The sequence below is a fragment of the Alternaria burnsii genome (assembly GCF_013036055.1).
Source record: "Alternaria burnsii strain CBS107.38 chromosome Unknown 731, whole genome shotgun sequence".
Taxonomy (NCBI): Eukaryota; Fungi; Ascomycota; class Dothideomycetes; order Pleosporales; family Pleosporaceae; genus Alternaria; species Alternaria burnsii.
Window position 1 is genome coordinate 694,766 of NW_024066115.1, and position 27,637 is coordinate 722,402.

General features: G+C 52.4%; 8 protein-coding genes across 8 annotated transcripts; 4 read left to right on the forward strand and 4 right to left on the reverse strand.

The window, feature by feature from the left end:
• Nucleotides 1–2,124: 2,124 nt before the first annotated feature.
• GT037_006898 (zinc finger c2h2-like protein) lies at nucleotides 2,125–3,663 on the reverse strand (the record flags this gene model as incomplete). Its single annotated transcript, XM_038931945.1, has 1 exon — nucleotides 2,125–3,663. One exon carries the CDS (start codon nucleotides 3,661–3,663, stop codon nucleotides 2,125–2,127), a length of 1,539 nt encoding a protein of 512 aa, XP_038785417.1.
• A 1,843-nt stretch (nucleotides 3,664–5,506) lies between these two features.
• GT037_006899 (uncharacterized protein) lies at nucleotides 5,507–6,728 on the reverse strand (the record flags this gene model as incomplete). The annotated part of the gene is made up of 5 exons (XM_038931946.1): nucleotides 5,507–5,685; nucleotides 5,741–5,902; nucleotides 6,075–6,435; nucleotides 6,491–6,524; nucleotides 6,577–6,728. The coding sequence occupies 5 exons, from the start codon at nucleotides 6,726–6,728 to the stop codon at nucleotides 5,507–5,509; spliced, it is 888 nt and encodes a 295-aa protein (XP_038785418.1).
• A 107-nt stretch (nucleotides 6,729–6,835) lies between these two features.
• On the forward strand, nucleotides 6,836–7,650 carry GT037_006900 (signal peptidase complex; the record flags this gene model as incomplete). Its single annotated transcript, XM_038931947.1, has 3 exons — nucleotides 6,836–6,875; nucleotides 6,952–7,232; nucleotides 7,294–7,650. 3 exons carry the CDS (start codon nucleotides 6,836–6,838, stop codon nucleotides 7,648–7,650), a joined length of 678 nt encoding a protein of 225 aa, XP_038785419.1.
• A 284-nt stretch (nucleotides 7,651–7,934) lies between these two features.
• On the reverse strand, nucleotides 7,935–9,161 carry GT037_006901 (uncharacterized protein; the record flags this gene model as incomplete). Its single annotated transcript, XM_038931948.1, has 1 exon — nucleotides 7,935–9,161. The coding sequence occupies one exon, from the start codon at nucleotides 9,159–9,161 to the stop codon at nucleotides 7,935–7,937; it is 1,227 nt and encodes a 408-aa protein (XP_038785420.1).
• A 2,697-nt stretch (nucleotides 9,162–11,858) lies between these two features.
• GT037_006902 (c2h2 finger domain-containing protein) lies at nucleotides 11,859–22,610 on the forward strand (the record flags this gene model as incomplete). Its single annotated transcript, XM_038931949.1, has 10 exons — nucleotides 11,859–14,877; nucleotides 14,926–15,736; nucleotides 16,406–16,419; nucleotides 17,086–17,839; nucleotides 17,892–18,146; nucleotides 18,198–19,695; nucleotides 20,115–20,340; nucleotides 20,394–20,474; nucleotides 20,542–22,288; nucleotides 22,340–22,610. The coding sequence occupies 10 exons, from the start codon at nucleotides 11,859–11,861 to the stop codon at nucleotides 22,608–22,610; spliced, it is 8,676 nt and encodes a 2,891-aa protein (XP_038785421.1).
• A 451-nt stretch (nucleotides 22,611–23,061) lies between these two features.
• On the forward strand, nucleotides 23,062–24,162 carry GT037_006903 (uncharacterized protein; the record flags this gene model as incomplete). The annotated part of the gene is made up of 4 exons (XM_038931950.1): nucleotides 23,062–23,229; nucleotides 23,285–23,308; nucleotides 23,364–24,027; nucleotides 24,098–24,162. The coding sequence occupies 4 exons, from the start codon at nucleotides 23,062–23,064 to the stop codon at nucleotides 24,160–24,162; spliced, it is 921 nt and encodes a 306-aa protein (XP_038785422.1).
• Nucleotides 24,163–24,530: 368 nt separating this feature from the next.
• GT037_006904 (uncharacterized protein) lies at nucleotides 24,531–25,565 on the forward strand (the record flags this gene model as incomplete). The annotated part of the gene is made up of 1 exon (XM_038931951.1): nucleotides 24,531–25,565. One exon carries the CDS (start codon nucleotides 24,531–24,533, stop codon nucleotides 25,563–25,565), a length of 1,035 nt encoding a protein of 344 aa, XP_038785423.1.
• An 861-nt stretch (nucleotides 25,566–26,426) lies between these two features.
• GT037_006905 (uncharacterized protein) lies at nucleotides 26,427–26,753 on the reverse strand (the record flags this gene model as incomplete). Its single annotated transcript, XM_038931952.1, has 2 exons — nucleotides 26,427–26,580; nucleotides 26,704–26,753. 2 exons carry the CDS (start codon nucleotides 26,751–26,753, stop codon nucleotides 26,427–26,429), a joined length of 204 nt encoding a protein of 67 aa, XP_038785424.1.
• Between the last annotated feature and the right edge of the window lie 884 nt (nucleotides 26,754–27,637).

Genomic DNA, 27,637 nt, shown 5'->3' on the forward strand with positions numbered 1-27,637 from the left:
TTGAGAGCCATCGTAGTTACCCATCGAGACCCACACTTTGATAGGAGGGAAACACTCGTTTCTCCCTTCATTGGCCAACCCTATTTTCGGTTTTTTGTGTCAAAGACTTGACCAAGTCACTCACTACCCACCAGTCAAGCCACAGAAAATCGATAACGAACAATTTTCGCAAGAAGGTCCTAGGAATGTGGATTAGACAAGATAGGAAGAAAACACAGTCAATTCCTTGAAAGCTAGCTTTGATCGGTTCTTGCGAGGAATATCAAAGCAATGTACACAATTCGGCCTTGTAAACTTTGATCAATCTGACGGCCAGACAGACAGCAGAACGCGCATCGTAAACTAGATACGTATCGTATCGCCCGCGTGAAGGCGCGAAGAAGGCTTGTCGGTTGTCGAGCGACCATGAAAAAGCACCACAAATGCAAAGACGCAAGAACCGTAAATCAGACCTCAAGAATGGACTTAGAAGCACAGTGAAAGCAAGCTCGTTGGCCTTTCTTCTCCTCTCGTGACATCATTCCAGGGACACTAGTCCTGATACGCTTGACTCGTCTCCACAGAGCCTCAGTCGCCCCGTCTCTTCGCCCCAAATCTTAGCTGATTCTGATGTCCCCAACTTTCACAGGATCACCTTCGGAGGATTCACCATCGCGCACCCCGAGCCCAAGTCTTGGATCTGGGATTCTCGTACGTGGATCATCCCAGCGAATATGCATCGAAATCGGCCCATGGGCGCTATCTAAGAGCATCCTTCCGTCCTAAAGGCGAGACAATCGAACGCACTTATCATTGAGACAAAGCATTAGTGTGATAGCGCACCAAGAGCTCTGGGTCAGAGTAATCGGATTAGTGAATGAAACGCGCGCAGAAACACGTAGTTGAAAGGCAGATAGTTGCCCTATCCACACCGGATACCGGACCATTCCACAACCGAGCGCGACGTAAATCTTGGATCTACAAAGACATGTCTGCATCTCTGGTCCTTCATCTTTAGACGCATTCATCATAGGATGTCAGATGAGCCCGATAGCCGGTTCTCGGTAAGCGAGCGTAGTGCTTCGAGAAGAGAAGCGGGGGCGCAGCATGAAGGACCTCGACAAACCTCGTATCTGCATGTAGGTCTAGAGAACGTACATGTCTCAGCCTCACTTTGTGCTGCCTCAGGCAGCAGATTGAAGAAAAGGCAGAAGTTAAGCTTGACACGTCGAACTCTCTGCCTGCTTTTGCCTTGTTTCTTTCTTTGGAGGTTACGACTCGATGGTCTTGAGATGTCCTCTTGCCAAACGGATGGACGTAACACTAATGCAAAGTGCAGCGTCTCGAACCACGCTCGCATTAGCCCACCACCACGTTCCCAAACGATGACCGAAACAGGCATTGAGACCGATGACGTTCATCATTACTTACGATGTAAAACTGAAATTCTGCTGTACAATCCCGAAGCCTCCTTCACTGCCTAGGCTTACCGATCGTTCCCTGCTCATCTTTTCATCTTCCCGCTCTCTGGTCCAACCCACCCGTCATCCACCCCCACGTGAGAAAACAAGGTTCTCACTGCATGTCATATGCACAGTCCGGTGAACACGCCATGTTCACCGAAGCACTTTGCGCTTCATTCCCGATCAAGTAAACGTTAGCAACGTCGTTTCTGCCTATGGCTATGTTGTAGATTTGCTTTCGGGAAGAGGGGGCCGGGACCGTTGGTTTGGGTGTACCATGCAGTCTAAATATGCTTAGCTAGTGTGAGGCTGTGGCCGTGTGGAAAGGAGAGGGGAGAGAAGTCGTGAATGGGGGCTATTTGGACGTTGCAGTGGGCTTTGGGGCGTGAGATGGGAAGTGGACGGAGATGCGCTGGAAGGCTGCTATATGATATCGCGATGACAAGACGTTGGTGTAGTGAGAAGGCATGCATTTTAACATATGTATAACGACCGCGCTTTTGATGTCCTACTACGAAAATGTGATCGGCCGTAAGACGTCGCTATCTGCATAAAATATTCCTAAACGCCTAAACGGGTATAAAACTATAGTGACAGTCGTAAACGTCATGAATCTTGAAGTCCGAAATATAGTCCTCTCCGTTTATGTATCCCAAACTCTTTATACACAGTTCACAATTGCTTAGTCCTCTTCGGAGTCTGCGTCGCTATCTGATAGTACGCTTTTGCGTGGCTTTCCATCACCAATCTTCCATGCTGCGCCATCTCTCACGATGAGACCTTCATCGATGAGATATCGCTCTAGTTTCTCGTCCGCATTCCATGTAGCCGGGTCGAGCATTTCTAAGCGGCTTCCGTCCTTCTCAAGATGACGCCCAACGTGCTCCATGCGCTCATCCCAAGATGTAGCACCAACGAATATTCGCTCGCAGAATAGGCAAGTCGAGTGCTGTGGTGGATCTCGTAATTGCAAGTTACAGCGAGCCTGGTGTTTGGGAAGATTCTCTTCGGAGACAGGGTAGTCTTTCTGAGTACGGCTGGATTTGTCTTTCGGAGCAGCGTGCATACGGCGGAGATGTTGTGTGAAAAGATCTTTACGGTTGAAGTCGTTGTAGTATAAGGTGTGCGCGTCGTTGGAATCAGTCGATGGTGGGCATAAATCGCAACGCCAGTAGCCGAGCTTGATGTGTTGGGTGCTGACGTGCCTCTTCCACTCGTTCTTTGAGGAGAAATTAGACGTACAGCCATACGCAGCGAGCGGACAAGGGAATGCGCGGCGGTCCTCAGCCTGAATGCTTGATTCAGTGCTAGCCTTCGAAGTCTTAGAGGCTCGACGAGGTTTCCCCTCCAACTTGACGGATTCTGCAGGGCTTGGGACAACAGAGTCTTTGCGGATGGGTTTCCGCCGCTTCAGTGTTCTACTTGAGCTACTGTTCGATGTGGTAGACCGTCTACGTTTGCGGCTGGAAGACGGCCTGTAGTCAGAGTCAGACGCGGGCTCTTCAGGAAAGTCAACGGGCTCCACTGATTGTGCATCCCGCACAGAGTGGCCGATACCCGAGTCTGCGTACGTCCTGTAATCCGGAGTAGCCTCTTCCTTGACGGCAGTATGGTGGTGGTCGCAGGTGGTCTCTTGTTTCATAGTAACGTCCTCAACATCTTCGGCCACTGCCTCAGACACTGCAGGGTCATACTCAAGCTCACGAAGGCTGATGTTGCCGCGCTCCATGACATGAGACTCGCATGGGTATACACCTCCCTGAAGATACTCGGCTTGTGGGTATGATAATGATAGCTGCGAGTATTCCATCGGGCTTCCATACGGGATGCTATGGCGCATGTGTGGTGACCGGAGCTCGTCTTGGGTGTTTTGGCTAGTATTTCCAGAAGAAGAACGATCCGGTGACGCATGACGAAAGCAGTCTGCCGAAGGCCAATGCTGCTCGTAGGGTCTCTCGTATCGGCTGTCTAGAAATGGTATCTTTGCGTAAAGCATTCCTGGCGTAAGTGGGTTCTGATCAATCATGAACCGCTGCATAGGCTGCATGCTGACAGCGCCATTGTCGTAGGCATCCAGATAGGAGTCGTCTTCAGTACAGAAATGCACTATACGCTCTTTGCATGGCTGTATATAGTTCATATGCTCTATCGCCCACATTGGATAACGAGCATCGTCCATAGCTTCTATCTGCGGCAAATCTATGAATTGGTGACCGTCCATTGCTGATATTGGATCGTTACACAAGGTAGCGGAAGTAACGGTAGAAACTATGCGATGCGTGGCGTTCGAAAGACAACGAGGATGGAAAACGGAAGTGCTGGCAAAGGTTAGAGAGATTCAGAAAGTTTCAGTTTGTGCCATCTTACTTGACTGGCGAGAAACTCCCACGACAAGTCGCGATGGAAGTGTCCTGCTATGGCAGTAATGGTGGATAGAAGTGGTTCAAGTACCGCGATTAGAGTGAGAAAATAAGGCAAAAGAGGCGGAGCGTATGTCAAGAAGTATCATGCGTAAAGGCAGTAGATTAGGAAACCTAAGGCTGGGTTGTAATGCTGTAACCTTTAGTGCCGTCTGACCATCCCCCCGATTGTCATACTGTCTACTGTTTTATGGTGAATAGTCCGCAGAGCCTCATCGTCAACGACCAATGAGAATACCTTGTCCCTTGGCAATGTAGTCCCCTGTTCCTAAGGTTCACCGGTGGGGACAGCTGTGCACATTTGTCCAGCCACCACTGGAATTGACGTGGACAATCGGCACCTACCACCAAAGCGGATGGGGTCAGCCCCAGGAGCAGCCCTCTAATCAAAAGCAATCACGCTCGCTAGTGGTGAGCGGATCGCTACCGTATCGCGATACAGCCAAGTCTACATTTGTGCCTGAGCTGCGTCCGCGGAATGTACATTCGCTTGAAGTTGCTGGGGCCATGTGAGCGTTACGAATGTTAATCGCTGGCCCACCAGTTCGACCGTTGGGGGCCGAAACAAGCAAGGAGATTGAATGGCGGACGCAAGATTCCAAGCACCAAAGTACTCACTGTCAAGGATTTTCGTCTCTACTCGGAGGCCGCACGTAAAAATCTGTCGTTAGTCGCTGCCGTGCTACCGCACCTGCGTCAAGGACGTGATGGTTCCGAAAGCTGCCGCGCAAAAACAACGCTGATGAGAAGCCCAGTTCCTGATCAAGACGAGAAGCCGTCGTCGGTCAGAGTGTGGAGGAATAGACTTTCATTGGGAGTCGTTGCATTGTGGGTCGCCGGCTGGGGCGCATTTGGTCCAGCGAGACTCGATTCAGGCATCAAGATAGGGTGAAGCATGGCTTTGCCAGTGCAGTTGTGGTACATTGCTGGGAGGCAGTGGCAGAGCACTAGTGACGATGCTATCATCTCATGGATGGTAGAAAAGATAGCAGAGACACGCCTGGGCTGTTTCGACGGCTGTATGCACCCTCCCCTCCATCGTCGCCTCATGGCTAAGGCTCCAGACTAAACTTGCAAGGGACGCTGGTCGGTAAGAGCTTCGAATGTCTTGGGCTCTCGGGGCGCATTTGGGGGCGGTGCGTCCCGTGTGTTTGGAGATGGAGACTGACGAGTGGCGGGCGGGGAACAGTGAATTTGGAGGACTCGGAGCTTGTGCGCCGTCTCAAGTCGAGAACAGCCCACTCAGATGACATTGCGCTACCCCTGCGTCGGCGCATGGGTAAGATGGACGTGACTATCTTCACACAATATTCGCTGTCAACTGTCAGAACACAATCCGGCGGCTCTGCACAGGGGTGGAAAGATGTTCGAGTTCTAGAAATAGCGACGCACGGAAAACGCGCTACCTTTGTCTGCTTGGCTTGAAGTCCCCGCAGATGGCTTGAAGCCACAGCTACCACTGCCACGAGAACCGTACGACTGGGACATGATGACAGTCATAGAAATTAGCTATCTCGCGCCGGTGGCCTGTATCTGGGGTCTTTGCGCAATAGAAACGCGGGATGATAGCTTTTTGGGCCTTTTCTAGATGTGTATGTACGCCATGGCGGTGCTATGGCCAGCAACTGATGCCCTGTGCCGACATCACGCTCCAAGTTTGGCGACGAGGCGGTCTTCAATGCCCTCCAATATCCATCGATGCTCCAGTACCTCCAGATTCTCGGCTTCACTGAGAAACAGCTTATCCGGATCCTGCTCGGGACCCATCATGCCACCCCCACCTCCGTTGGCCATGGCCATCTGTTGGGTAACTTGGTTGGCAGCTTAAAATAACAATGTCAGTCGTATTCGATTGAGGAAATGATGTCATCAACGTACCATTGTTGCTCCCCAAGATGAAATTGTAGACGGGCTGAAGTCCGAACAACGTCAGGAAATACCAAGACAAGCTGGACACCCATCTGACGTCCAGGTCACGAGTTCCCACTCCAGATTGCAGCATTGACTTGAACTGTGGCGTCAATGGGAAGGGCAGTTTCACTGCACACATAAATTAGCCACTGCTAAGTTTTGCTTTTACGGCTCGGGAGCAGCCGAATCTCAGAGTATCCCGACAACGCATGCCGACGAGTCGCGAGGATGGTTCCGGTGTAGACAAGACATCAGCCGCTCGCTTCGCCCACCAGGACAAGCGCGAAGAAAATAGACTTACTGATAACGAATCCCGAGAAGAAGGCATTGATCCACCCCATAATCAGCGTCTGTGGAATCATCATAGTCATCTGCCCCTTCATCATGCCCATCATACCCTCCATAGCCGCCGGGTCACTCATGGGGTTTGGTCTCGGTTTCCCTCTCAGCTCAGGCTCCGCCAGGAACTTTCCCTCGTGGTACGCCTGCACCATGTAGGCTTTGCGAGCAGCGAAGGAGGGCGGCGAGAGAACCTGGGCGTTGGTGCGTAGGTTGACGCCGCGTACGAGGGAGCGCTGCTGTCGGATCTTGGCCAGGTCGTGTTTCTTGGGCGTGGACTGGAGCAGTGTCATTGCGTAGTGGCGGAGGATGCCTGTCAAGACCTAGAGGCTAGTTAGATTCTTCTTTTGGTGCATAAAGGACTTGGATGGCATGTACCATGACGACGGTAATGGGGAGTAGAATCCACCAACTGTAGAATTATCAGCCATGCTTGTCTCGTCCACGGCAAACACCAGACGTACAACAGCGCGGGGTCCCGGTGGATCGTCTGGACTACAGGCTGTCCCATGGTGCCGGTAGTAGACATTGATGCGGACGAGGGAGTGGAAGGGTCGAGGTCGGTGGTTGCTGGTTGCTTGACGACGATAGCTCGCCGCTGAGGCTCCGGCGGCATGTTGCAACCAGGGTCCGCGCTTTGCGCTTATGGAAAGGTGTCCCATCCACCAAACTACATGACCAACTGCGCGACAACTCTAGCCAAGGCACAATCACAACCTCAACATGTCTGCAACCCAGAAAATCGCAGTCCACTCCCTTGCCGGTATGTGCTGCATACCCGTCGCTGCTACCCATCCAGCGGCGCGCCTGTACGACTTGGATCTAACATGCACCCTCAGACCTCAAGAACACGACCGATGACGCGCTCCCCAACTACCTCAACAGCCTCAAGTTCAAGCAACTTCACACGCAGACCGATGTGCGGTTAGTCCTCGGCTACACAGCCGTCACCATCGCCGGCGCCCTTTTCTACTACGACTGGAAATTCGGCTGGGAAGCCAGCAAGCCCTATACCCTGCCCGCCGTAGTGGCATATTTCCTGTTAAACGGAGCTTTCAGTTATTGGCTATGGTTCGTGGAGAAGGGAGTTGTATATGAGGGAGAGGGCAAGACAGGCAAGGTACGTCTACAAGCTTCATTCGCATACATCTTTGCGTGGGCACCATTCTGACAATATCAAGGTGAGGATATCGTCGTCGACGAAGAAGCACATCCCCATCTACGAATGCGACGTTGTCTTCACATCCGCCCCCTACAACTCCAATCCCAAGCAAACGATCCACATCCGCGCGCCTATGACCCGGTGGTTCACCTCGGATGGCTACTTTGTCGCAAAGCCCTTCCAGCAATGGCTCGCTTCTGAAGTGCCTGTTGTTGGTGCTGCGGACCCTAATAACGTGGTTGAGGAAATTGGTCGGGGAAGTGCGGGCATGGACCAGACCATGAACCTGAACAGCTCCAATGCCGTGGATATCCTGCAACAGCTCAAGGCGAGCGGTGCCAAGTTTGCGAGCGGGGATGCACAGAGGAGGAGATAAGAAGGCCATACACTTGTGGGATACAAGGTCAAGATGAGATCCAGACCAAGGCGTTCAGGTGTCTACGGCTTGACATTGGCCATATTGCACTCGCGAGATAGCAAAAGCATCACAATGGTTTAGTGAGGGGAGGACACCAAAGGTCTTTACTTGAAACGATTGCTGTTTCCACCATCTAAAAATACTATGCGATGGCTAGGCTGTACTAAACGCCAACAAATGCTCAAGAACGACCTCTGGATCATCATCCTCATATCCAATATGGTCCTGCTACATGATCCAATTTAAGACATCTCTTGCTCGAGCATGGGCAATACCTCCAATTCTCTTTGAATAATCCTCTCAAACTCTTCCCTGTCTATGCCCGATGCCCTCGCTAACCGGAATAGGCTCTTGATGTCAGTGCTGATGTGTTGTTTGATCGCAAGCTCCGCTTGACTGTAGTGCTCGGCCTTTCGCTCCAGCCTCTCGATTGAATTGGTCGACGCCGACGACGAGGGTCGTGGATGGTTCATTGCATTCGCAGCGGCGCTGGGGTCCTGCTCGATGGACTCAAGATGTACCGCGCTATCATTACCGTGAACGCCACTACCATTCATAAGACTATTCGTATATGCTGGCGGCATGGACGAGTCGTAACCATTCGGCCCCAGATTCGTCGTGTCGAGAGGTTCCATCTGCGGCTCGCGGGTATAATCGAGAGCGTTGCCATTGAGAGTCGACTCGCCAGCCGCGGCGTTCTCTTCATCCGGGTCGTGCGCGTCAAGAGCTGGCTGCACTTCAGAAGCATAGCGTTCAAAGTATTCGAGCTCTGACTGTGTTGGTCCGATTTGCGTTCGGCTGCTGGCAATCGGGGCTGGAGAGCGCCTGGGCTGTGGTGTTCGTCCGGGCGTCTGATCATATGCAGCCCAGTATGAGCCGTCGTCCTCTTCTTCTACTGCCTCCTCTGCAGCAGGTTCAGCCTGAGCGACTGCTGTCTGGACTGTGACGCCGTTGCTCTTGACTGGGACAGACTTTCGCCTGAAGCCAGCCTCGTCGGCAGCGGGCATGTTCTCGAACCATTCCGTGCCATCTTCAGCGTCGTCTGTTCCTCTCAGCTCGGCTAACAGCCAGCGGCTTCCACCTTCGCCGCCGGTGCACCAGAGGTACGTTGGTATGATTCCATATTCGCCAAGCACCAATTTTGAGTGGAGCGTCTCAGGGTCTGATCGCCGGTATAGTATTTGATCTGGTTCCTCCACTTCAATCTCTCCAGAGGCCGGATGGGGCTCGACGTTTATCTTTTCGACGATCTGCGGCAGTCGTGAGGCGACTTCTCGGTCCCAGCACAACAGCGACAACCACTCGTTCGAAGACAAGAGCTGTACACGTTGGCGGAGAATAGGCGAAAGGAGGGGCAGAAGCCCTGGGGGAACCTCTTTAGAAGCACTCGCTGTTGAGAGGCAAGCGAGTAGCGGTGGGAGGAGCTCCCTCGAATCGGGCCGTGGGATGACTTGGTTGAGTCCAGGCATGGCTGCAGTGCGGGGAAGGTATTCAGGAGTATGGTGTGGAAGACTGAGAGCGGTTTCGGTATTCACGCAAGGATACGACGAGTGTACTGGTTTTTGGCAGATTCGTAAAGTCGACTAGGGAAGACGCCGTAATCGATAGGCCTAGGATGTTTACAAGGCTTTTGTGCTTTTCTGGTGCTTTTGTCTCTTTACAAGAGCCTGTGCTTTGTAGACGGTTGCAACAGAGTATTGTGCAACTCGCCAATGGTCTGCAGTCTTGTCTGTGCTGCTTGGGTGGTGCTGTATCAGTCTGGTGATGCTGTCACATGCGAATGCGACCAGTGACGCGCAGAAGTTCGAAGACGCTGGAGCGGGGAAGGTAGGAAGCGACAATGGGGAGGTAAATCGCAAGATGCAAGTGGAAAAGAAAGAGGGAGAGAAGCACTTTGAAGCACTTCTCGTTCCATTTTCGCGAACAGCGGTGCTGCAGAAACAGTGGATGCTTAGCTGTTGTTAGTCTCCGCTCCACCGAAGCGTCACTGCCGTTCCAAGACGCGCACCGGTTACGGTTGCACGCACGGCTAGATCGCGGTATGGAAATGGTTAGCCTCCTCGAGAGCCTCATCAATCAGACACGCTCTATATCCAACTCAACAACGCGTCCAGAGCTCGTGGGCTTGCTTCGGAAAAATTCTCAAGGCTCGCGGGACGTTGTCCCCTTGGTTTCAGAGTGCCTTGCTACCACCCTAGGCCCAGCGCTTCCACCACGAGCATCTGAGCTGGACATGTATGCACCCACCAGGCGTGGTACATATACCCTGCGACAGTATGCCCAACCTCACGATGGTATTGAACGGGTGTAGGAGACCTGCAGTGACGTCAACTTTTGCGATCGCCAGCCCTGGATCGGCACAACACCTGCACAAGACCCTTCATCACGGGTACCTTGCATACTCTGGTAGTAGTTGATGAAGCCGTGATACCAACATCTTGGTTCGAGTCTTCCACATAGGCTACATCACATAGCACTCTCGGTGCTCCATTTGACTGCATTTCGAGAAATCCCATTGATGGTGCGTTTGTTAGGCGAGGCCTTGCATATCCAACACCAGCAACACGTTTCACGGCCAGTACAATCAGACCATTACCGTGTCGCTTGTGGCTACAGCGTACATCACGGTATGCAGCACCCGAAGCTATATATCACAACCTATGGGCGCATCGTTGCACCTTATATCTCGCCGAGGTGTAGCGATCCTGCTATTTCCGTCATAGTACTCGCCCGCGGCGATGTGACAGCATATATCCTCAAATCTAGACTAAGTTAAGGTAGTGTGCGCTGAAGACAGCAGGTCGATGTGCTCCTTCGCCATATTTCCGCGAGCCCCACAACCGTCCGGGAGACTATCCGGCTTCGCTCTATGAAACTGGGGCCAGCCACTACCTTATCCGCTTGCGACGTGGCTAGAAAAGCTTCATCTCTAGACGTGGCTGATCATGCAAGGCATTCCATGCCATGTCGTCACATCGCGACGGTCATAAATGGGCAGAAAAGAACAGCTGCATAAGGCGGCCTGTGACTTCCATGACGAGGGCCCAATTACTAGCATGCTGCTGTTTAACTGGCACGCATGACAGATGAAGAGCAATTGCAGGCTTGGCCTATCTTTATATAGCATCAGCATTCGGCTGCTAAACTGCTAAGCGCCAGCCTACGCGGGTGCGCGACAAAGGCTGGCTACATGTTTCGAGCGTTGAGCGCGTTCTGACATGACAGCCTCGATCGGATTAGATGGCAGGAGTTACTACAAGCATCATAAACAGCAGATCGAGTTCGCCATGAGGGTATGGCCTCGAAGCATAGCCACCCGCTCGCCCCGTGTTCAGCCCCCTGCTCCCGCTTCTGTATAGCAACTGAGGCTGTGCCGTTTGTATCAAGCCTGCCAAGAACGTGTCACGCATCTGCAAATCTGCCTCGAGACGCCAGTCAAGCTCACAGCTGCCATCGCGCCGTCGCGCTTGTTTTCTGTCGATCTGCTCTTTCTCACAACCTCCTGGACATCTGCGCAGCCTGCGCCCACATTGTTTCGAAAACGTGAACAGCATCTGCTTGGCGTGCATCCCTCTACCCCGGCCTTACCATTCTGGAGATCTTGGGGGAAATCAGCCTTGACCGGTGCCTCGACTTTCGCTCTTTGCTGCGGCTGGCTCCACCGTCGACATTGAATTCCACGCTGTTTCTACCAACCAACCGAGAACTTCACGCTGTTTTTCTGTTGCTCGCGCGCGCCGTCACCCGATTTCGCTCGCGACCCACTCTGAAGCTGTCAACATCGTAGAGTGCCGGCATTGCCTCTAGCCTCAACGGCTCCAAACTTCCGTCCTGGGCGAGGCAGATCGCTATCCAGCTTCAAGCTGCAGCGGCCTGTCGTCTTTCGCTTTCAGCCGCACCGCGATATCTCTCTTTCGTTTCGTCTCTCCGCCAATCTTGCTGCGTGTGTCGACGCGCTGCGATACTTTTGCCCCTCCCTTTGGCCTTCTGACTTTCGCATAAACAACAGCAGTAACCTTCAGGCAGCACTATGCCGCCCTAAGCAGTGTGGGTCACAGTCACGTTACCATTCCACACTCGCTGCTTGTCGCAACCATCTATCAATCGGTGCGATCTGATCTACCGTCGACTCAGCCACAAGGCCGTTCGGTATAATCGGAACAACCATGCAAGCAGTTGATACGCAAACACAGCCCTACCAGGACCCTCGGCGTCAGCCGCGCCACCCTCACTATGTGCAGGCTAGCGGTTATCAACTCGCGCCTTCTACCGGCAATTTCCTAATGCCAGATGCGCAAGGCACATTTACGTACTCTGCAGAACCGGCATCCATGGTTTACGATGGGTCCATGGTATCGCATCCCTCGTCCAGCACCCCTGGGCAAGACTCCATCTTCACTCCAAACGTTGGATCCTCTCTCGACTCTTCCTTAAATCCGGATATGTCATATCCCCCACCGAACGTCTACAGCCAATCTCAAAATTACGGTTTCTCTCCAGGATCCTACTACGGAAACGGCCAGAATATCTCACCCTCGCATTCGATCGATCACATCAGTCCAGAAGCTGGCTATATGAGCGATCCAAACTATCACGATCCAAGCACCTACGCTACCCCGAACTTTAACGGACAGGTCCTCGATGAGTTCTCCGGCCTAACGTTTGCTGAGAACAGTTCAACCAGCAATTTTCCTGCGTTCCAGGAGCATGTCGACATATCAGCCCTGACCTCAGGGTCTCTCAATACATACAACGCCCAGCCGAGCGTTCCCCTCAGTAATACTTCACTAAACCCACACCATCAATTGCTGTCTCCAAGTGCGACAAACAATTCTAGTCCAGCACTTGGCGATGAGAGCTCAGCGTTCCCCTCCATGCAGTACAATGGAAATATGTCAACGCCACCAAATCACGGCACTCATCTACATCAAGCAACTCCAATCAAGCAAACTCATAGCCCAGCCCTGACGAACAGTTCCGGAGATCTATCAATGGCAAACCCTCGGCCTCTCACACGACATCTGACAAGCCCCATTGTGCGTGTAGAGAATTACAGTAGAGAAGACTCACCTTCACGTTCCGACAACAGCATGCCTGCCAGCAGGCAGAGCTTTAGCAGCCGCCGTTCTGGCAATCACTTATCACCTTACGCCCATAACGAAACCTCTGATGAGGAAGGGGACTCGCAGGAGCACGTACACGTGCGACCAGTCGTCCGCGGACCTGAACGCAATGACGACGGTTCATGGTTGCTGACAGGGGATTCTGGGCAGAGCGGCATTAATCCGGACGATCGACGTCGGATGGGCGACGCGTGGATTCCCAGCATAGAGGAGATTGCAGAACAACGATCGAAGAACGAGAAGAAGCTGGAAGTACAAGAGTGGCTCACAAAGAGTGAAGTTGGCAGCGAAGCAGGCGATGTGGGACCATCAAACAATCTGCTCAAGCCAATCACGGGTAGACGTCGAGCAAAGAGTCATAACGACGTTCAACGGCGGGCCCTCCCAAATAGCTTCGGACTGGGTGTTCGTACCGACTTCGATCGTATAGACGACTCGGGTATACCTGGGCCTGGCGTGTATATTGACGAACGGAGCGATTACGGTGACTACGACTACGATGACGATGAATCGGCAGAACCCGAATCTCCACCCGCTGCGATCGACGTCAATGCGAGCCACGTCGAGAATTCGTACTTTCCCCTCACGCAAGAATCTATATCAAAGGATGGTGCTGTTATAAAACCATGGGTAGATGGACCCTCGCAACCCCATCCTCCAAATACTTCGGCTCGATACCAGCCGCCCACATCGAATGCTGCAATGATGCGCTTCTTGGTGCGATCGAAGGACGTCGAACAAGCTTCACTTGCAGCTACGGTTGGTTCACGGCGTCTCAGCGAATCTGACATTGGTAGTATCCGTGCAGCTCCAGGTGTCATCAAGGTTATTGAACCTGAGCCGAGGAAGAGCAAAGAGCGACAACGTCGTCCCAGTTTCTTAGAAAATATTTTGCCCAAACGTACACCAAGCAATCTGCTGCTTAAACGTAAAGGTAGCATACCTGTACAACAGTCCGACACAGCTTCGGACAAGTCCAAAGAGCCGATCATCGAAAAGCCAAAGCGCATAGGTAGCTGGGGTCGTCCGAAGTCGCCTCGAGTTGATACGAACCTGAGCAATCACAGCAAAGAAGCAGAGCCGCGTAGTTCTATGGGTTTATCTGCGGCTGCTGGACCATGGTATAAAGGTCCCAGGAACGTTATCAAACGCAGCCGAAGTAGGAGTGATATCGGTCGGTCGCCAGGACTGGCTGAGCTGATGACACAGCATGGAGGCCCACCTATGCCCATGCTAGCCTCACCGCTTGCAGATACAGAGGCGACGAAGCCATCTGCACAGCCAAGCCCAGCAGGAGATGACGACGACGACGATCAAGACCCCGTCAGTATGGATCTCACGGTCCGCACGGACCCTATTATTCCCACGTACGACGGCTTCAGGGCTCATGCTAGACAACTCAACCCTCGTCTAGCCGACTTTATGGTTGAGCGCATCACCCAAGAACAGATGCGCAGATACAAAAGGCTATTGGAATTCAAGGTCAAGCATCTCAACGCCGTGCAGCACAAGAACTGTGCGTCAAGAGGGTTTTGCACCGATCTTGGTGGCGAAGCAAAGCAGCTTCCTCCGAAAGCAGGGGCTAAGGATGCCGATACCCCCTTCATCGGCTTCCAGGTTACCTTGCCTGGTTCTTCTGACGATGATGGTGAGCCTCCTATGGAAGGAAATGTCGCTCCTGCTGCATTCCCTTCTGGTGTACCACTTCCTCCTGTCAAACGTTTACCAGCTGAGTTCGAATGCCCCCTGTGCTTCAAGGTCAAGAAGTTCTACAAGCCATCCGACTGGACCAAGCATGTACATGAAGACGTGCAACCTTTTACATGCACCTTTCCCAATTGTGGTGAACCCAAGTCATTCAAACGTAAGGCAGACTGGGTTCGGCACGAGAACGAGCGACATCGCCAGCTAGAGAATTGGACATGCCAGATCGCTGATTGCAACCACACATGCTACCGTAAGGACAACTTTGTGCAACATCTTGTTCGTGAGCATAAGATAGCTGAGCCACGACAACGTACCCGAGCCGCTAACAAAGATGCACCAACTACAGGCGATCAAGGTGAGATGGATGATGTTAGTTACTTTGCAGATCGCTAACGTGTTTCAGATGATATTTGGGTCATTGTTGAACGATGTCGTCGTGACACCACCAAACAGCCGAAGGATGAGCCTTGTCGGTTCTGTGGTAACATCTGCAACAGCTGGAAGAAACTGACCGTTCACCTGGCAAAACACATGGAGCAGATCAGCATGCCCATTCTCACCCTTGTGGATCAGAAGCAGCTCAATGCAGACAGCATTATCAGTCCAGTGGTTGAGTTGCCCGAGAGCCGCAAGTTATCCATCACCCCAAGCCGCTCGCCAGTGGACAATCCATCGAGGTACAACCCTAATGCAACGTATGCGCCTGGTATCGACCCCCGGAGTCTCTACCCTCAAGAATCGAAATCTCAAACAGGATCCACGGGAATGCAAACGTACCCGCCACCACAAATGGCACCACCATCGACTCAAACTAGCAGTTATGCTAACTATGCGGCAAGTAATGCTGCGTACCACACAAACCAGACCTATCCAGGCCTACAGGTTCCTCGGAAGCCACTCAATGGCTATGCGAACGGACTCCAAATTCCAAATCAGCCATATCATAATGGAAACATACAAAGCGGACTACAGCAATATGGCATGAATCCTGTTAGTACTGTCCAACAGCAGCAGTCGATGTACACAGACTCTCCGGTCGACACCACGATTACACCTTTTCCTTCCTACTACACACAAGAGCCACAGGGCTTGACGACTGAGATGCCTAACATGGGGTTTGACACCAACAACACTATGCATTATCAGCAGGGCAGCACCTACCCCGCCATGTCGTACTTGACCGCGCAACACAATTATCAATACCAGCATCAGCAGTAGGGGGCGACAAGCGAGGGAGGGAAGTTTCCGTCGAACGCCCACGATGCGCAGCACGTCGTAATGTCTGTTTTGTTTTCCTTTGTTTCCTACGATATCCACTCTTGCGCACCGGAAGATGAGTTTACGGTTATGAGGCGAATTGGTTTAGACGTGTTGAGACACCTACTGTCGCTTACAGATTGGGTCGGCTACATTATCAGCATTTCATGGTGCAACAGGCATGCATGATATGATAGACATTGGCGCATCATTTGCACAATACCATGCTCCTTGTACCTTCCACTCTTTGCAAAGTGATGTGTTTTGAGGAGCACAGCTCTCAACCGAAGCTGTGACCCACTCTCTGAATCTCGACCATTGAGTCCGGAGCGACTCTATCACGACACGTTTCTCTTCGGCGACAGACAGCAACAAGTCCCGCCTAAGGCATCTTTGCGTCCCATTTCCAAAACACGGACCCCCGCGCCCAGTCACACACATCAGCATGGCGTGCTAAATCGATCGCGCCGACGGGGAGCAATCCGGTGCTGAGCGGTGATTGGCTTCCTGCATCCCCGACACACATGGAGGACCTTTTCTGCACAGCCACCCGCAACATGAGGTCCTCCATCTGTAATTCGACGAACGGCTCGCTAGGTGTACCGGCAGCACGAATGAGCTTGCAGAATCATGAAGGAGGGTAAACAGGGCAACGTTTGCCTTCTTGGTACCCCTCCGGTGAGAGGAGGACTGGGAGGCCGCCCACATGCGTAGTGGCCCTAACCATCGCGATCATGGCCATCGGACTGCGATAACCATAGTGTATCAAAAGCGACATGACGACATACCACTGACCCCTATTTTGCTCACCTCGAATCGAAAGAGTCCGAAGCACGTCGTCCAGAGCATGCGCATGCGATGAAGTGACGACGTCTTGGCGTGGAGCCTTCCCTCATCCTCACACCGGCCAGGCAGCGCATGCCCGTGCGCAGGGACACGAAACGGAGGACCTCACATACATATCTGTTACACGCACCTATCTGGCTTGTCACTCTTAGCAGATTGGGGCGGTGTACTGCAGCTGAGATCTACTAATGCATACCTGCGCACCCTTTTGTTTGAAACGGTTTGCGTACTGCGTTCCTTGGGACAGGCGTCAGGCTATCATCCTGCAGCAGGCTGAAAGTTGAGTTCGAGGTATGTATTGCTGTTGCCTTTTGAAAGGCAGCTTATATTTTTCTTTTGATGCTTGATGGAAATTTTCTCGTGCCACTCGGGTGCCTTCTTTCGTGTTCCAGTCGTGGTTGATTAGTGTGGATGACATGTTGATGCCTTGGGCAGCCCGAAAGATGCTGACCCATGATAGCGAACATGTCTCACCAAAACCTAAATGGGAGCTATTCACAACCCTATAGCAATCTTCCCTCGACCAGATATCAGTACAATGGACGAATACCTGACTTGCATATCGATACTGTGCCGGCCGAGTCATGGCAACCCTCTCAACGGCCACGGAGTGCACAGGATGTACGCATTCGGAGGCCCATCTCATCGGGGTCTGCAAACACAGCAAGAAATACACAGCAGCTAAGAGACTCTAATTATATGATTTATTCTCAGGGCTTTTCGCCTGTAGAAGGTGGCATCGGATTCGACCTGACCAGGGACTCATCTTTTCTCGATCCAAACTATGTACCTCATTATTACGACACAAATGCGAGCCGAATGCCCGAACCAGCATGGAGTCCATTCAATCTCAGGAATCCCCAATCCAGTGGATCTCACGGCCCGCCACGTCAACTAAATACGAACTTCCGGCTCTCATATGGCCCGAAGTCTGATATTGGCAGTCAGGCTTCACCGTCTGATGAAGGGTACTTCTCGCACAACACTCGATCCGTTGTCAGCAATGACCCCGATTGTGTCAATCAAGAGCTACCAGCAGGCTTTCTGTCCAATATGGACGGCATGAACGTCGAGTCTGTCACTAGCGAAGCTCCTACAATGTCACGGATGCCTTCAGATCAGCTATCGCTCGTCAGCAGTCGTAGTGGCAAGTCAAAGAAAGCGTACCATTGCCCTCAATGTTCAGAGATACTCAAGTGTAATTCAGAGTTTAAGTGCGTAGGCGACATCATCGCGAGATGAGCACATGCTGACTGATAATGGCAGGAAACACAAGCTCAAACACGACAAGCCCTTCAAGTGTGAGATACCTGGCTGCAAGCGGATAGAGGGCTTTACAACAACAAATGATCTCGATAGGCACCAAAGGAGTCTACATCGAAAGGGTATCGACAAGAAATCTTACAGATGTGCAGTAGAGAACTGCAGAAACAAAGAAAAGACGTGGCCGCGTCTAGACAACTTCAAGCAGCATGTAGAGAGGATGCACAAAGATGAAAACGTCCTTGATGTCATAGAAAGGTAAATGCGTTTGCTTTCCGCTCAAAGCACCAGCTAAACTGACATTGGTAGATCAATATGCCGCCCAAAGAACGCTGACACTCCGATGGAGGAAGCCAGCGTTACACCAATGGACATTGATATTGCAGTATCAGGGATGGAGAATTCCTTCTCAGTCAGTCCGACCATAACCATGCCGCCCGTGCTGGACTTCCTTCCGCCACAGAGTGCCAGACATTCATTCTCGTCTGGACCAAGTTCCAACCCTGTGGGAAACATACAATCACTGTCTCGGCCGTCTAGAGCTGGGCGCACCTCAGCACCTCACAATGCTGGTATTCAGAAAATGCAAAAGTCCTCACGCTCTCGATATCACGCACCGGGAGTGTCTTCCCAGCCAATACAGAAGCCTCTGCTTACCACCAAGACGGCTTCTCGCGTATCTGGAAGAAACAGCCTCAAACTTGAACAGTCTTCGTCCCATTCTGCACTATCCAATGCCCCACAGACTAAGGCTGAGCAACAAAAGGAGCTTAAAAAGAAGTCTGAGCGACAGTCACACTCACCGAGCTCTGTGGACCTCGAAAGCATCATGTTGGAGATGATACAGAAAGCCAAGGACCAGGCCGAATGCGAAGACAGATCTGAAGAGCAATCGAGGCCGGAGAAGAATGCGGTATTAATGGACATGGTAACGAAGCTTCTGAACAAAGGCCCAGTATCTTCTCATACAGGACAGCGTCGCAACAGCAAAGACACGCTTCATAATGATAAGAAATGCCCGTACCCCGGTTGCGGATTCGCAGTCGCTCGTGAGTGCGATCTGCGCAAACACATGAAACGACACGATCGGCCTTATGGCTGCACATATCCCAAGTGCCACAAACGATTCGGCGCAAAGTCGGACTGGAAGCGCCACGAGAACAGCCAGCACTTCCAACAGGAAGCCTTTCGTTGCGATGAGACACTTCCGACAGGCGAAGTTTGCGGTGTGCACCTCCACCGAGAAGGAGCATTCAGAAACCACCTAGAGACGCAGCACAAGACCCCATGCGAGGAATCCCAAAAGCGCTTAGACAATAGCAAGATTGGAAAGAACTGCCAAGGCTCTTTCTGGTGTGGTTTATGCGGGGTTGTAAAGCAGCTCAAAGAACGGCGCAATGCAGCATGGGATGAGCGGTTTGATCATATTGCGTATCACTTCGAGAAGGAGAAGAGAAGCATCGATGATTGGATATGTGCTGAGGAGAACCGACTGAAAAAGGACTTGCTTGAAGAGAAGTTGAAAAGAGAACGCTTCGATGATGAAGATGAGAGAGAGAAGGATGGTGATGTAGATGCTGTTGGAGACGACGATGACGCCCCGCAGCCGCAACCACAGCTTCGTCGACACAACATGTCTGGTATGTTGACGCCGATGCCGATGCCAATACATGCGACGACGACATCCCCACCGCCTCCACCTGGCTTTGCGAAGGCGAGTAAGAGGAAACGGTCAGTTGAAGACGACACATATGCCCCGCGACCGCCAAAGCGCAAGCAAACTACGCTTATAATGAACCGCTACTGTGTAAGCCGCCCATCATCTAGGGAAGTACGGCTTTGGCTAACTATCATAGTGTTCTTGCGGAAGTCCTTGTGGTATCGTTGACGTTGCGTGTACCAATTGCCCCCATCCACTGTGCACTGATTGCAATTTCCAAGAGGATGAGACTTTCATGATGGAATCGATGGACTTCTTTGGATGAGGTTCGTAGCTTACGGCGCATGGGTGACCAAGATCGAGATACCCTTTAGATAGTCTAAACCAGTAGTTGGTCAAGCTTATAATAATACGGTCACGGTGATCGAGTGAAAGAAAAGAAAACCCCCAATACATGTGGTATTGTTCACCCGCGATGATGATGACGTTGCAGGGGTGGGTGAAAGCATGTCGGCGAAACCAAATGCCGAGGCGTGGAGTTGGAAACGTGTGCTCATGAACCATAGCTCTCGAGAAGTTCCGTGACGCGGCCTTGCGACCAACAACCTCACCTTGCTTTATCTTCTCCTGCAAACATGGCTGCCGCCGCAGATGACGGGCAGCTCCTCAAGCAGGCGACTGGCCGCAACACTCGAGGCTTGCTTCGAGTGATTATCCTGGTCCTCATCGCTGCCGCTGCAGTAAGCAGCCGTCTGTTCTCCGTGATTCGCTTTGAGAGCATCATCCACGAGTGTCAGTACCGCAATGCAACAGTATCAAAGCAATTGACTGACTGTGCTTCACAGTCGATCCGTGGTTCAATTTCCGAGCAACGAAATACCTAGTACAGAATGGCTTCTACAGCTTCTGGGACTGGTTCGACGACCGTACGCGCACCCCGGCCGCACACCCCCTCAGCACCCTCGAGACGCAATTGACTAACTTGGGATACAGGAACATGGCATCCTCTTGGGCGAGTTACTGGTGGTACTCTCTACCCAGGACTGATGGTCACCAGCGGTGTCATCTACCATTTCCTCCGCGCCATCAGCCTTCCTGTTGACATTCGAAACATCTGTGTCCTGCTCGCCCCCGCCTTCTCAGGCCTCACCGCGCTCGCCACCTATCTCCTGACCTCCGAGATGGTTCCATCCCCCTCCGCTGGTCTGCTCGCCGCAGCCTTCATGGGCATCACGCCCGGTTACATTTCGCGATCCGTTGCGGGAAGTTACGACAACGAGGCCATCGCCATCTTCCTGCTGGTCTTCACCTTTTATCTGTGGATCAAGGCGGTCAAGAACGGATCAATGTTCTGGGGCGCAATGAGTGCCCTGTTCTACGGATACATGGTGTCAGCGTGGGGTGGATACGTCTTCATCACCAATTTGCTGCCTCTGCATGTTTTCGTCTTGATCTGCATGGGACGATACAGCCCGAGGTTGTACGTCAGCTACACATCGTGGTATGCGCTCGGCACGCTTGCGAGTATGCAGATTCCCTTTGTTGGTTTCTTGCCTATCCGCAGTAGCGAGCACATGTCCGCGCTTGGTGTCTTTGGCCTCCTCCAGCTGGTTGCCTTTGTCGACTGGGTTCGCGCACAACTTCCCGGCAAGCAGTTCCAGACGCTGCTCCGCGCTCTTGTCCTCGGTGTCTTTGTCATCGGTGTTGGAGGACTGGTGCTTCTGACCGTCTCCGGAGTCATCGCGCCCTGGACCGGCCGTTTCTACTCGCTCTGGGACACCGGATATGCCAAGATCCACATTCCCATCATTGCCTCTGTCTCCGAACATCAGCCTACCGCGTGGCCTGCCTTCTTCTTCGATCTCAACTTCATGATCTGGCTCTTCCCCGCAGGTGTCTACCTGTGCTTCCAGACTTTGACCGATGAGCAAGTCTTCATCGTCATCTACGCTGTGCTTGCCAGCTACTTCGCTGGTGTCATGGTCCGTCTCATGCTTACTCTGACTCCCATTGTCTGCGTAGCATCGGCAATGGCCTTCTCCAAGATCCTGGATACTTACCTGGACGTCAAGACTCCCAAGCCTGTTACTGAGAACGGTAGCACTGATGCTGTCTCAGTTGCCGCTGCAGCAGTGATCCCCGAAGGTCTCCGATCTACGCGCAACCCGCTCGTTGGAATCTACTCATACGCCTCCAAGCTTACCGTTGCCGGAGCCTCCGCCATCTACCTCATGCTCTTCGTCCTTCACTGCACATGGGTCACTTCCAACGCCTACTCTTCGCCCTCTGTAGTGCTCGCATCAAGGCTTCCTGATGGCAGCCAGCACATCATCGATGACTACCGTGAGGCATACTACTGGCTTAGGCAGAACACCCCCCAGAACGCTAAGATCATGTCTTGGTGGGACTACGGTTACCAGATTGGCGGTATGGCCGACCGCCCTACCCTTGTCGACAACAACACCTGGAACAACACGCACATTGCTACCGTTGGTAAGGCTATGAGCTCCAGGGAGGAAGTCAGCTACCCCATCATGCGCCAGCACGAGGTTGACTACGTTTTGGTGGTCTTTGGTGGTCTTCTAGGCTACTCTGGCGATGACATCAACAAGTTCCTCTGGATGGTCAGGATCGCTGAGGGTATCTGGCCTGATGAGGTCAAGGAGCGCAACTTCTTCACCCCACGAGGCGAGTACCGCGTAGACGGTGAGGCCACCGAAACTATGAAGAACAGCTTGATGTAAGTGATCTAGTTCCAGCCAGCCATAACAGCCACTAACAATGTTACCAGGTACAAGATGTCGTACTACAACTACAACGCACTGTTCCCCGCTGGACAGGCCCAGGATCGTGTTCGTAACGCGCGTCTCCCCGCACAGGGCCCCGAGCTCAGCACCATCGAGGAGGCCTTTACCAGCGAGAACTGGATCATTAGGATCTACAAGGTCAAGGATCTCGACAACTTTGGCCGCGATCACCAAAGCGCTGTGTCGTTTGACAAGGGCCACAAGAAGAAGAGGTCCACCAAGAGAAAAGGACCTAGGGTCTTGAGAGTGGAGTAGATTTTCAGGTATATGACGATGTTGCTAGAGATTTGTAGCATTTGTACAAAATAAGCCATACCGGCATTGTTCGCAGGCGGGCGTCTGGGAAGAAATAAAGGAATATTAGCTCCCATTGTAGGCATCCATGAGGTGAGTTGCGGCAAGAATGCATAGATACCGTGGCTGGCGACACGGCTCGAGTACGACGAGTGTATACGATGGGTATGGATCGCGGTCACGCGACCCTCCTTCACTTTGACCTCCCGTTCACCGCTCGTGGCGACATGATTTTCTACAGTCCTCTGAGTCCATCTTCAGTTTGCCCCACCTTTCTTCCTGTCGCTCTTTCCTCTTGACACCTATTTGCACCTCTCTCCCTCGGCGCCCACGTGGCTTCGATAATCAGCGCCGCTCTTTGACCTTCCTCCTACACGTCCAGTCGCACGTCCGCACCTACCACAACCACACAATGGCCAATGAAGAGCAGAGAAGGGCCTTTGAGTCGTACATGGGCCGCACTGGCGGCAGCGGCAGTGGCAGTGGCAGTGGCAGCAACGGACAAGACCAAAACCAAGGCCAGCCAATTCCTCAGTACCCGGGTTCCTTCGCCCAGCCAGCCAACTCGTATCTTTTCAGTGTGTGAGTGCGTCACGTTTCCCAGAGACTACAGGTTGGCTAACAATGAGATACAGGAGTTCTTGAAATCGGACTGTCTTGTCCGGTCTCTCGCGTGATTCGCCAATCGACAGACTACAGCTTACATCTTTATAGCAATTTCCAGGCCTTGGAATACCTCCTGCGGCACCAACACCCCCACCGGCAGCCTCCTCTTCCGTCGCTTCGTTTCCAGGATATCAGGGAGGCTATCCGCAGGCTGGATACGGCCAAGGCACCTACAGTCAGACCGGAATCCCACAGCGCCCAGCGCCGCTTTTAGATCCGCAGGCACAGCAACAGGGTCAACAACAGATTTCAACAGCTGGTCCATTAGGATATGCTCAGGCACCAAGGGATTATATCCCTCAGCCCCCGCCTCCACTAGGATCTAACGCCGACCGGCAGTATAACAACCAGAATTCTGATATGGATCGTCGGCGAATGGCTCCACTTACGAGCGCCATGGTGCCATCGTCACGGGATATGCAGCAGGATAATATGGAGTCAAGATCACAGCAGACAAGCGAACGATATCACTGCCAACGATATGGGCAATCCCAGGCAACTGCGGCACCACCACTGCAGGTCGAAGAAGTGGCTGTACCAGTTATGCTGTGTCACACCTGTAGTCACTGCGGCCAAATGCGCTCCGCAGGCTTCCATCGCAGTAACCCGGTCCTCCCTGGCAAGCCTATGGTTCCCACGCTCTGCCGACGATGCGAGAAGAAGCTTAAGAGCTCATACCGCTCAAGCAGCAGATACACACACATCCGAAAGTGTACGGCCGACGTGCCATGCAAATGGCCTGAAGAGTGTGTCCACATTGACATCGAACATGATGAGCGCAGGGGTCGGAGGCGAAGCAGAGAGGAAGCCTATATTGCGCGCTACTCTCCCAGTCGCCCACGTGTGATTAGACGTGAGTCTAGTCGAGCATACCTAGGCCTACGAGCTCTCCAACGACCTCGAGAGGAACCCAGAACTGAGCGGAGAGCACACACTTTTTCGTTGAGTTCCCGTCGTTCGTCAAGGTACGCTAGAGAAGCCTGGCTCCCGCCTGACATTATTCGCTCAAGGGCAACCCAGTCAGATCAAGTATACTCTGCGCCGCCTGCGCTACTCCCCAGTCGTGTCTCAAAATCCGATGAGGTATGGCCTCCACCAGATATTGTTCATACTCATTCCTATAGGAAGATTGAGAGAAGCCCCACACGCCGAGTGAGTTCCAGGATCGTCGAGCTCAGTCCGTCTCCTCCGCCTCAGACGAGATCCGCGAGAGTCATGTATCGGACTGAGTCGCAAGAACGAAGGTCTAGGAGTCAAAGTAGATCTCCCGTCCGAGTCAGCTTTCGTGCTGAGAGGCGGAGCGAGGAAGCGGAGGCTCGCCTTATATCGCATCCAAGGCCGTACCGGTCGATCGTTCTAGAGCGTCGTAGTTCTGTGAAGTTGTCAGATGAAACTTCGAGCAACGCTGACTCTGTGCCGCGTCGCCGTCTGGAGTCACCTAGTCGGAGTATTCTAAAACCTATAGGCACCGATCGCGAGACCTCTTACCGGAGGAAGGACATAGTGCGCGAAAGCCAGGAGAGAACGCATGTCGAAGTGGGAGGGCCACATGTCCATTTTGGTGAAGGAGGAAGGCAAGAAGAGCCGGTACTTGAACCAAGAGGCAGACCAAGGTATTTAGATACGCGAATGGCAAGCGGCGACAACTACAATCACTATCGGGAGTATTCTCGGCACCGAGTCGTCGATGGCCCTCCGCCTGAGTCACCAACTCAGGATTTTGAAAGGATCCGTATTCGCAACTCATCGCCATCTCCAAGAAAACAGTATGAAGAGGAGATTCGTATCGATCGACAGCGCCGTCTCTCGCCCTCCCCTCCACTTTCTAGACGTTATGAAGAAACTCGCTTCCGGCGTACTTCCCCTCTAACCACTCGCCATACACCACACGCACCACCCTCCTCTCCGTCGCCCGAGCGTCCACCACAGCCACTATATCGTCACGTTACCCGCACACGAGCCCTCGAGCGTACCGGGCATGTGACCCCGCCATCTAACTGCCGAAGACAGGAGGAAGATAACACGGATTCGGAGAGCGCGCACTCTGGAGAGATCACTGAAGTTAGAAGCTGGAAGGGTATCGATGAAAATGGACAGCCTGCTACGTTTGTAGAAGAGAGAAGAACCATGAGAATGATCGATCAAGGCAGCGAGAGGGTTGGGCTCGTGAGAGAGTATCGAGATATGAGAAGAGGTCAAAGATCAGATGCAAGAGACAGGGTGACAAGTCGGAGTTGGAAGGATGTATAAGGTGTTGCTGGTGATTAAGAAGTGACGATGGGTGCGTGCAAAAAGCTTGCGATCGGGAATCTTGTGGCTATTGTGCAAGCAGGCATTGAGATCGGGTTGGCCTCTTGCCTTTGCTGATGGATAGACACCTATGATATCACTTTGAAATTCTTGTACGATGACTTTCCAGTGGGGAACATAAAAGGCCATGCGGGGTTACGTTTTAGTGACTTTGCATTAAGATGCTTGCGGGAACAGCACATACGAAAGCCTCTGACGGCACGTATATGAGTCTTCGTCTTGCAGCTTCGTTACTGTATCACTTCGACTTTCAAAACCAGAAGCCCTATTCAGAAGAACAAGTTTACAGGACATGCAAACGTGAGCTCACAGAGTGTCAAACCTGTGTTTCTCCCTCTTCAAAGCTCTATAGACCAAGCCAACAAGACCATGAATGCATCAAAGTTGGCTAGACAAGAAAGTCGGCTCCGGATCGATGAATGAAGAAGCATGCACTGCTTTTGTTACGAGAAACAAAAAGGCCATGGATTGAACATTGTAAAAAGAAACCGGAAGTGGTCAGGTATACTCAAAGAGACAAAAAGCCAATCATGAACATGTGAGCCGACTCACGTCTCGCCAAAACTCAGCCGCATGACCGACATGTGCTGACACCATATCCTCAATACCCGATAGTCGCTCAGTGCCTCAATGCCACTCCTCATTACCATTCCTGCTGTCTAGCAGCACTCTGCCGCACACTCGCAGCAATCAGCACAGCACTCGCATCCCTCCTCGCAAACGAAACAACAGCAAAGTGTTGCCAGACTAATCTTCTGTTAGTTGCAGTTCCTTGTTCTTTAAATGTGTACGGTACCCAACTTACCAAGCTGTCAAACAACCTCTGTCCTTCTTCTGTTTGGGTGGCGGGCCCTGTTGATACTGTCCTTGCGGAGGGCCGTAGTACATTTGTTGCTGTGGTGGTGGAGCGCCATATTGTGGTTGACCATAGCCTTGGCCGCCTGGGGGGCCGTAGCTGTGAGAATGGCGTTAGCATCTTCCACTAAGTAAGATGTTTTGGATATTGGAAAAAGAATCAAATGTGCATGACTTTGCGACACAGGTGCGAGTTGTCGATTTGGGGCAGGAAACAACGTACCTTTGTTGTGGGTACTGAGGACCGCCTTGGTAGTAGCCTTGGTTCGACATGTTTATTAACCCGATTCTCTAGAGTGTGTGGATTGAGAGTCGCGTTCGATTTGATGTTATGCGTTCGCGATCCGTTTGTTCGCTGGTGATGTATGTAGGATGAGGTAGCAACCGATAGTAATCAGGTGTCGCGCAACCAAGTCTGATACCAAGCTTTCGCCGAGGAACTACCAGAATCTTGATTCTCGCTTGTGAAGACGATAGCAGCCTTTGCGAGGTAGGGCGTTGGGAGTGAAGGTAGGAGTAAGGCAACGTAAGGCTGGAGGAAATACAGTGGACCCTTCCACTGGGAGCGAGGGGATGCGCCGCCTTTAAAACGCGCGCATCCTCTCACTCACTCACGCGGACATGCATCACTCGGCCCAGCCGGTCTATTACGCTAGTTAGCATGAGCCACATTCGCGGTGGGCCCAACTATTGGCGCAGATAAGCCGGGGTACGAAGGAAGCTTGGTGTGCTTTCGTCATCGCCACACCTGCTTGTCATGCTTTTTGACAGCGCGACATCGGGCATTTTTTTGGGTTGGCTGCACGATGACGAAGCCCTTAACACTGATACATGTGGCCGATGTACATTTACGACGCTCTCTCTTGAGTTGCAACACTTGACAAGCAGAGCCACGAACGCGTGCGTGGTTTTGTGTGGTTACGACATCGGATCGGCCAGCCAGCCAGCCACAGCAGGGGTGCTCATGCCATTGATGCGTTGGGCTAAGCTTTACTTGGCAAAGGCTTGGTCTCGCATCTGCTTCGCGCGAAGGGGTGAACCACAGCTCGAGAACAGGGGTGAATCTATCCCGCACTTATGACATGCGCTTTGTGCAGTTGCTCTGAGCATGTCACATTGTCTAGAAGCACATCTGGGTTTGGACTATCTCTGTTTTA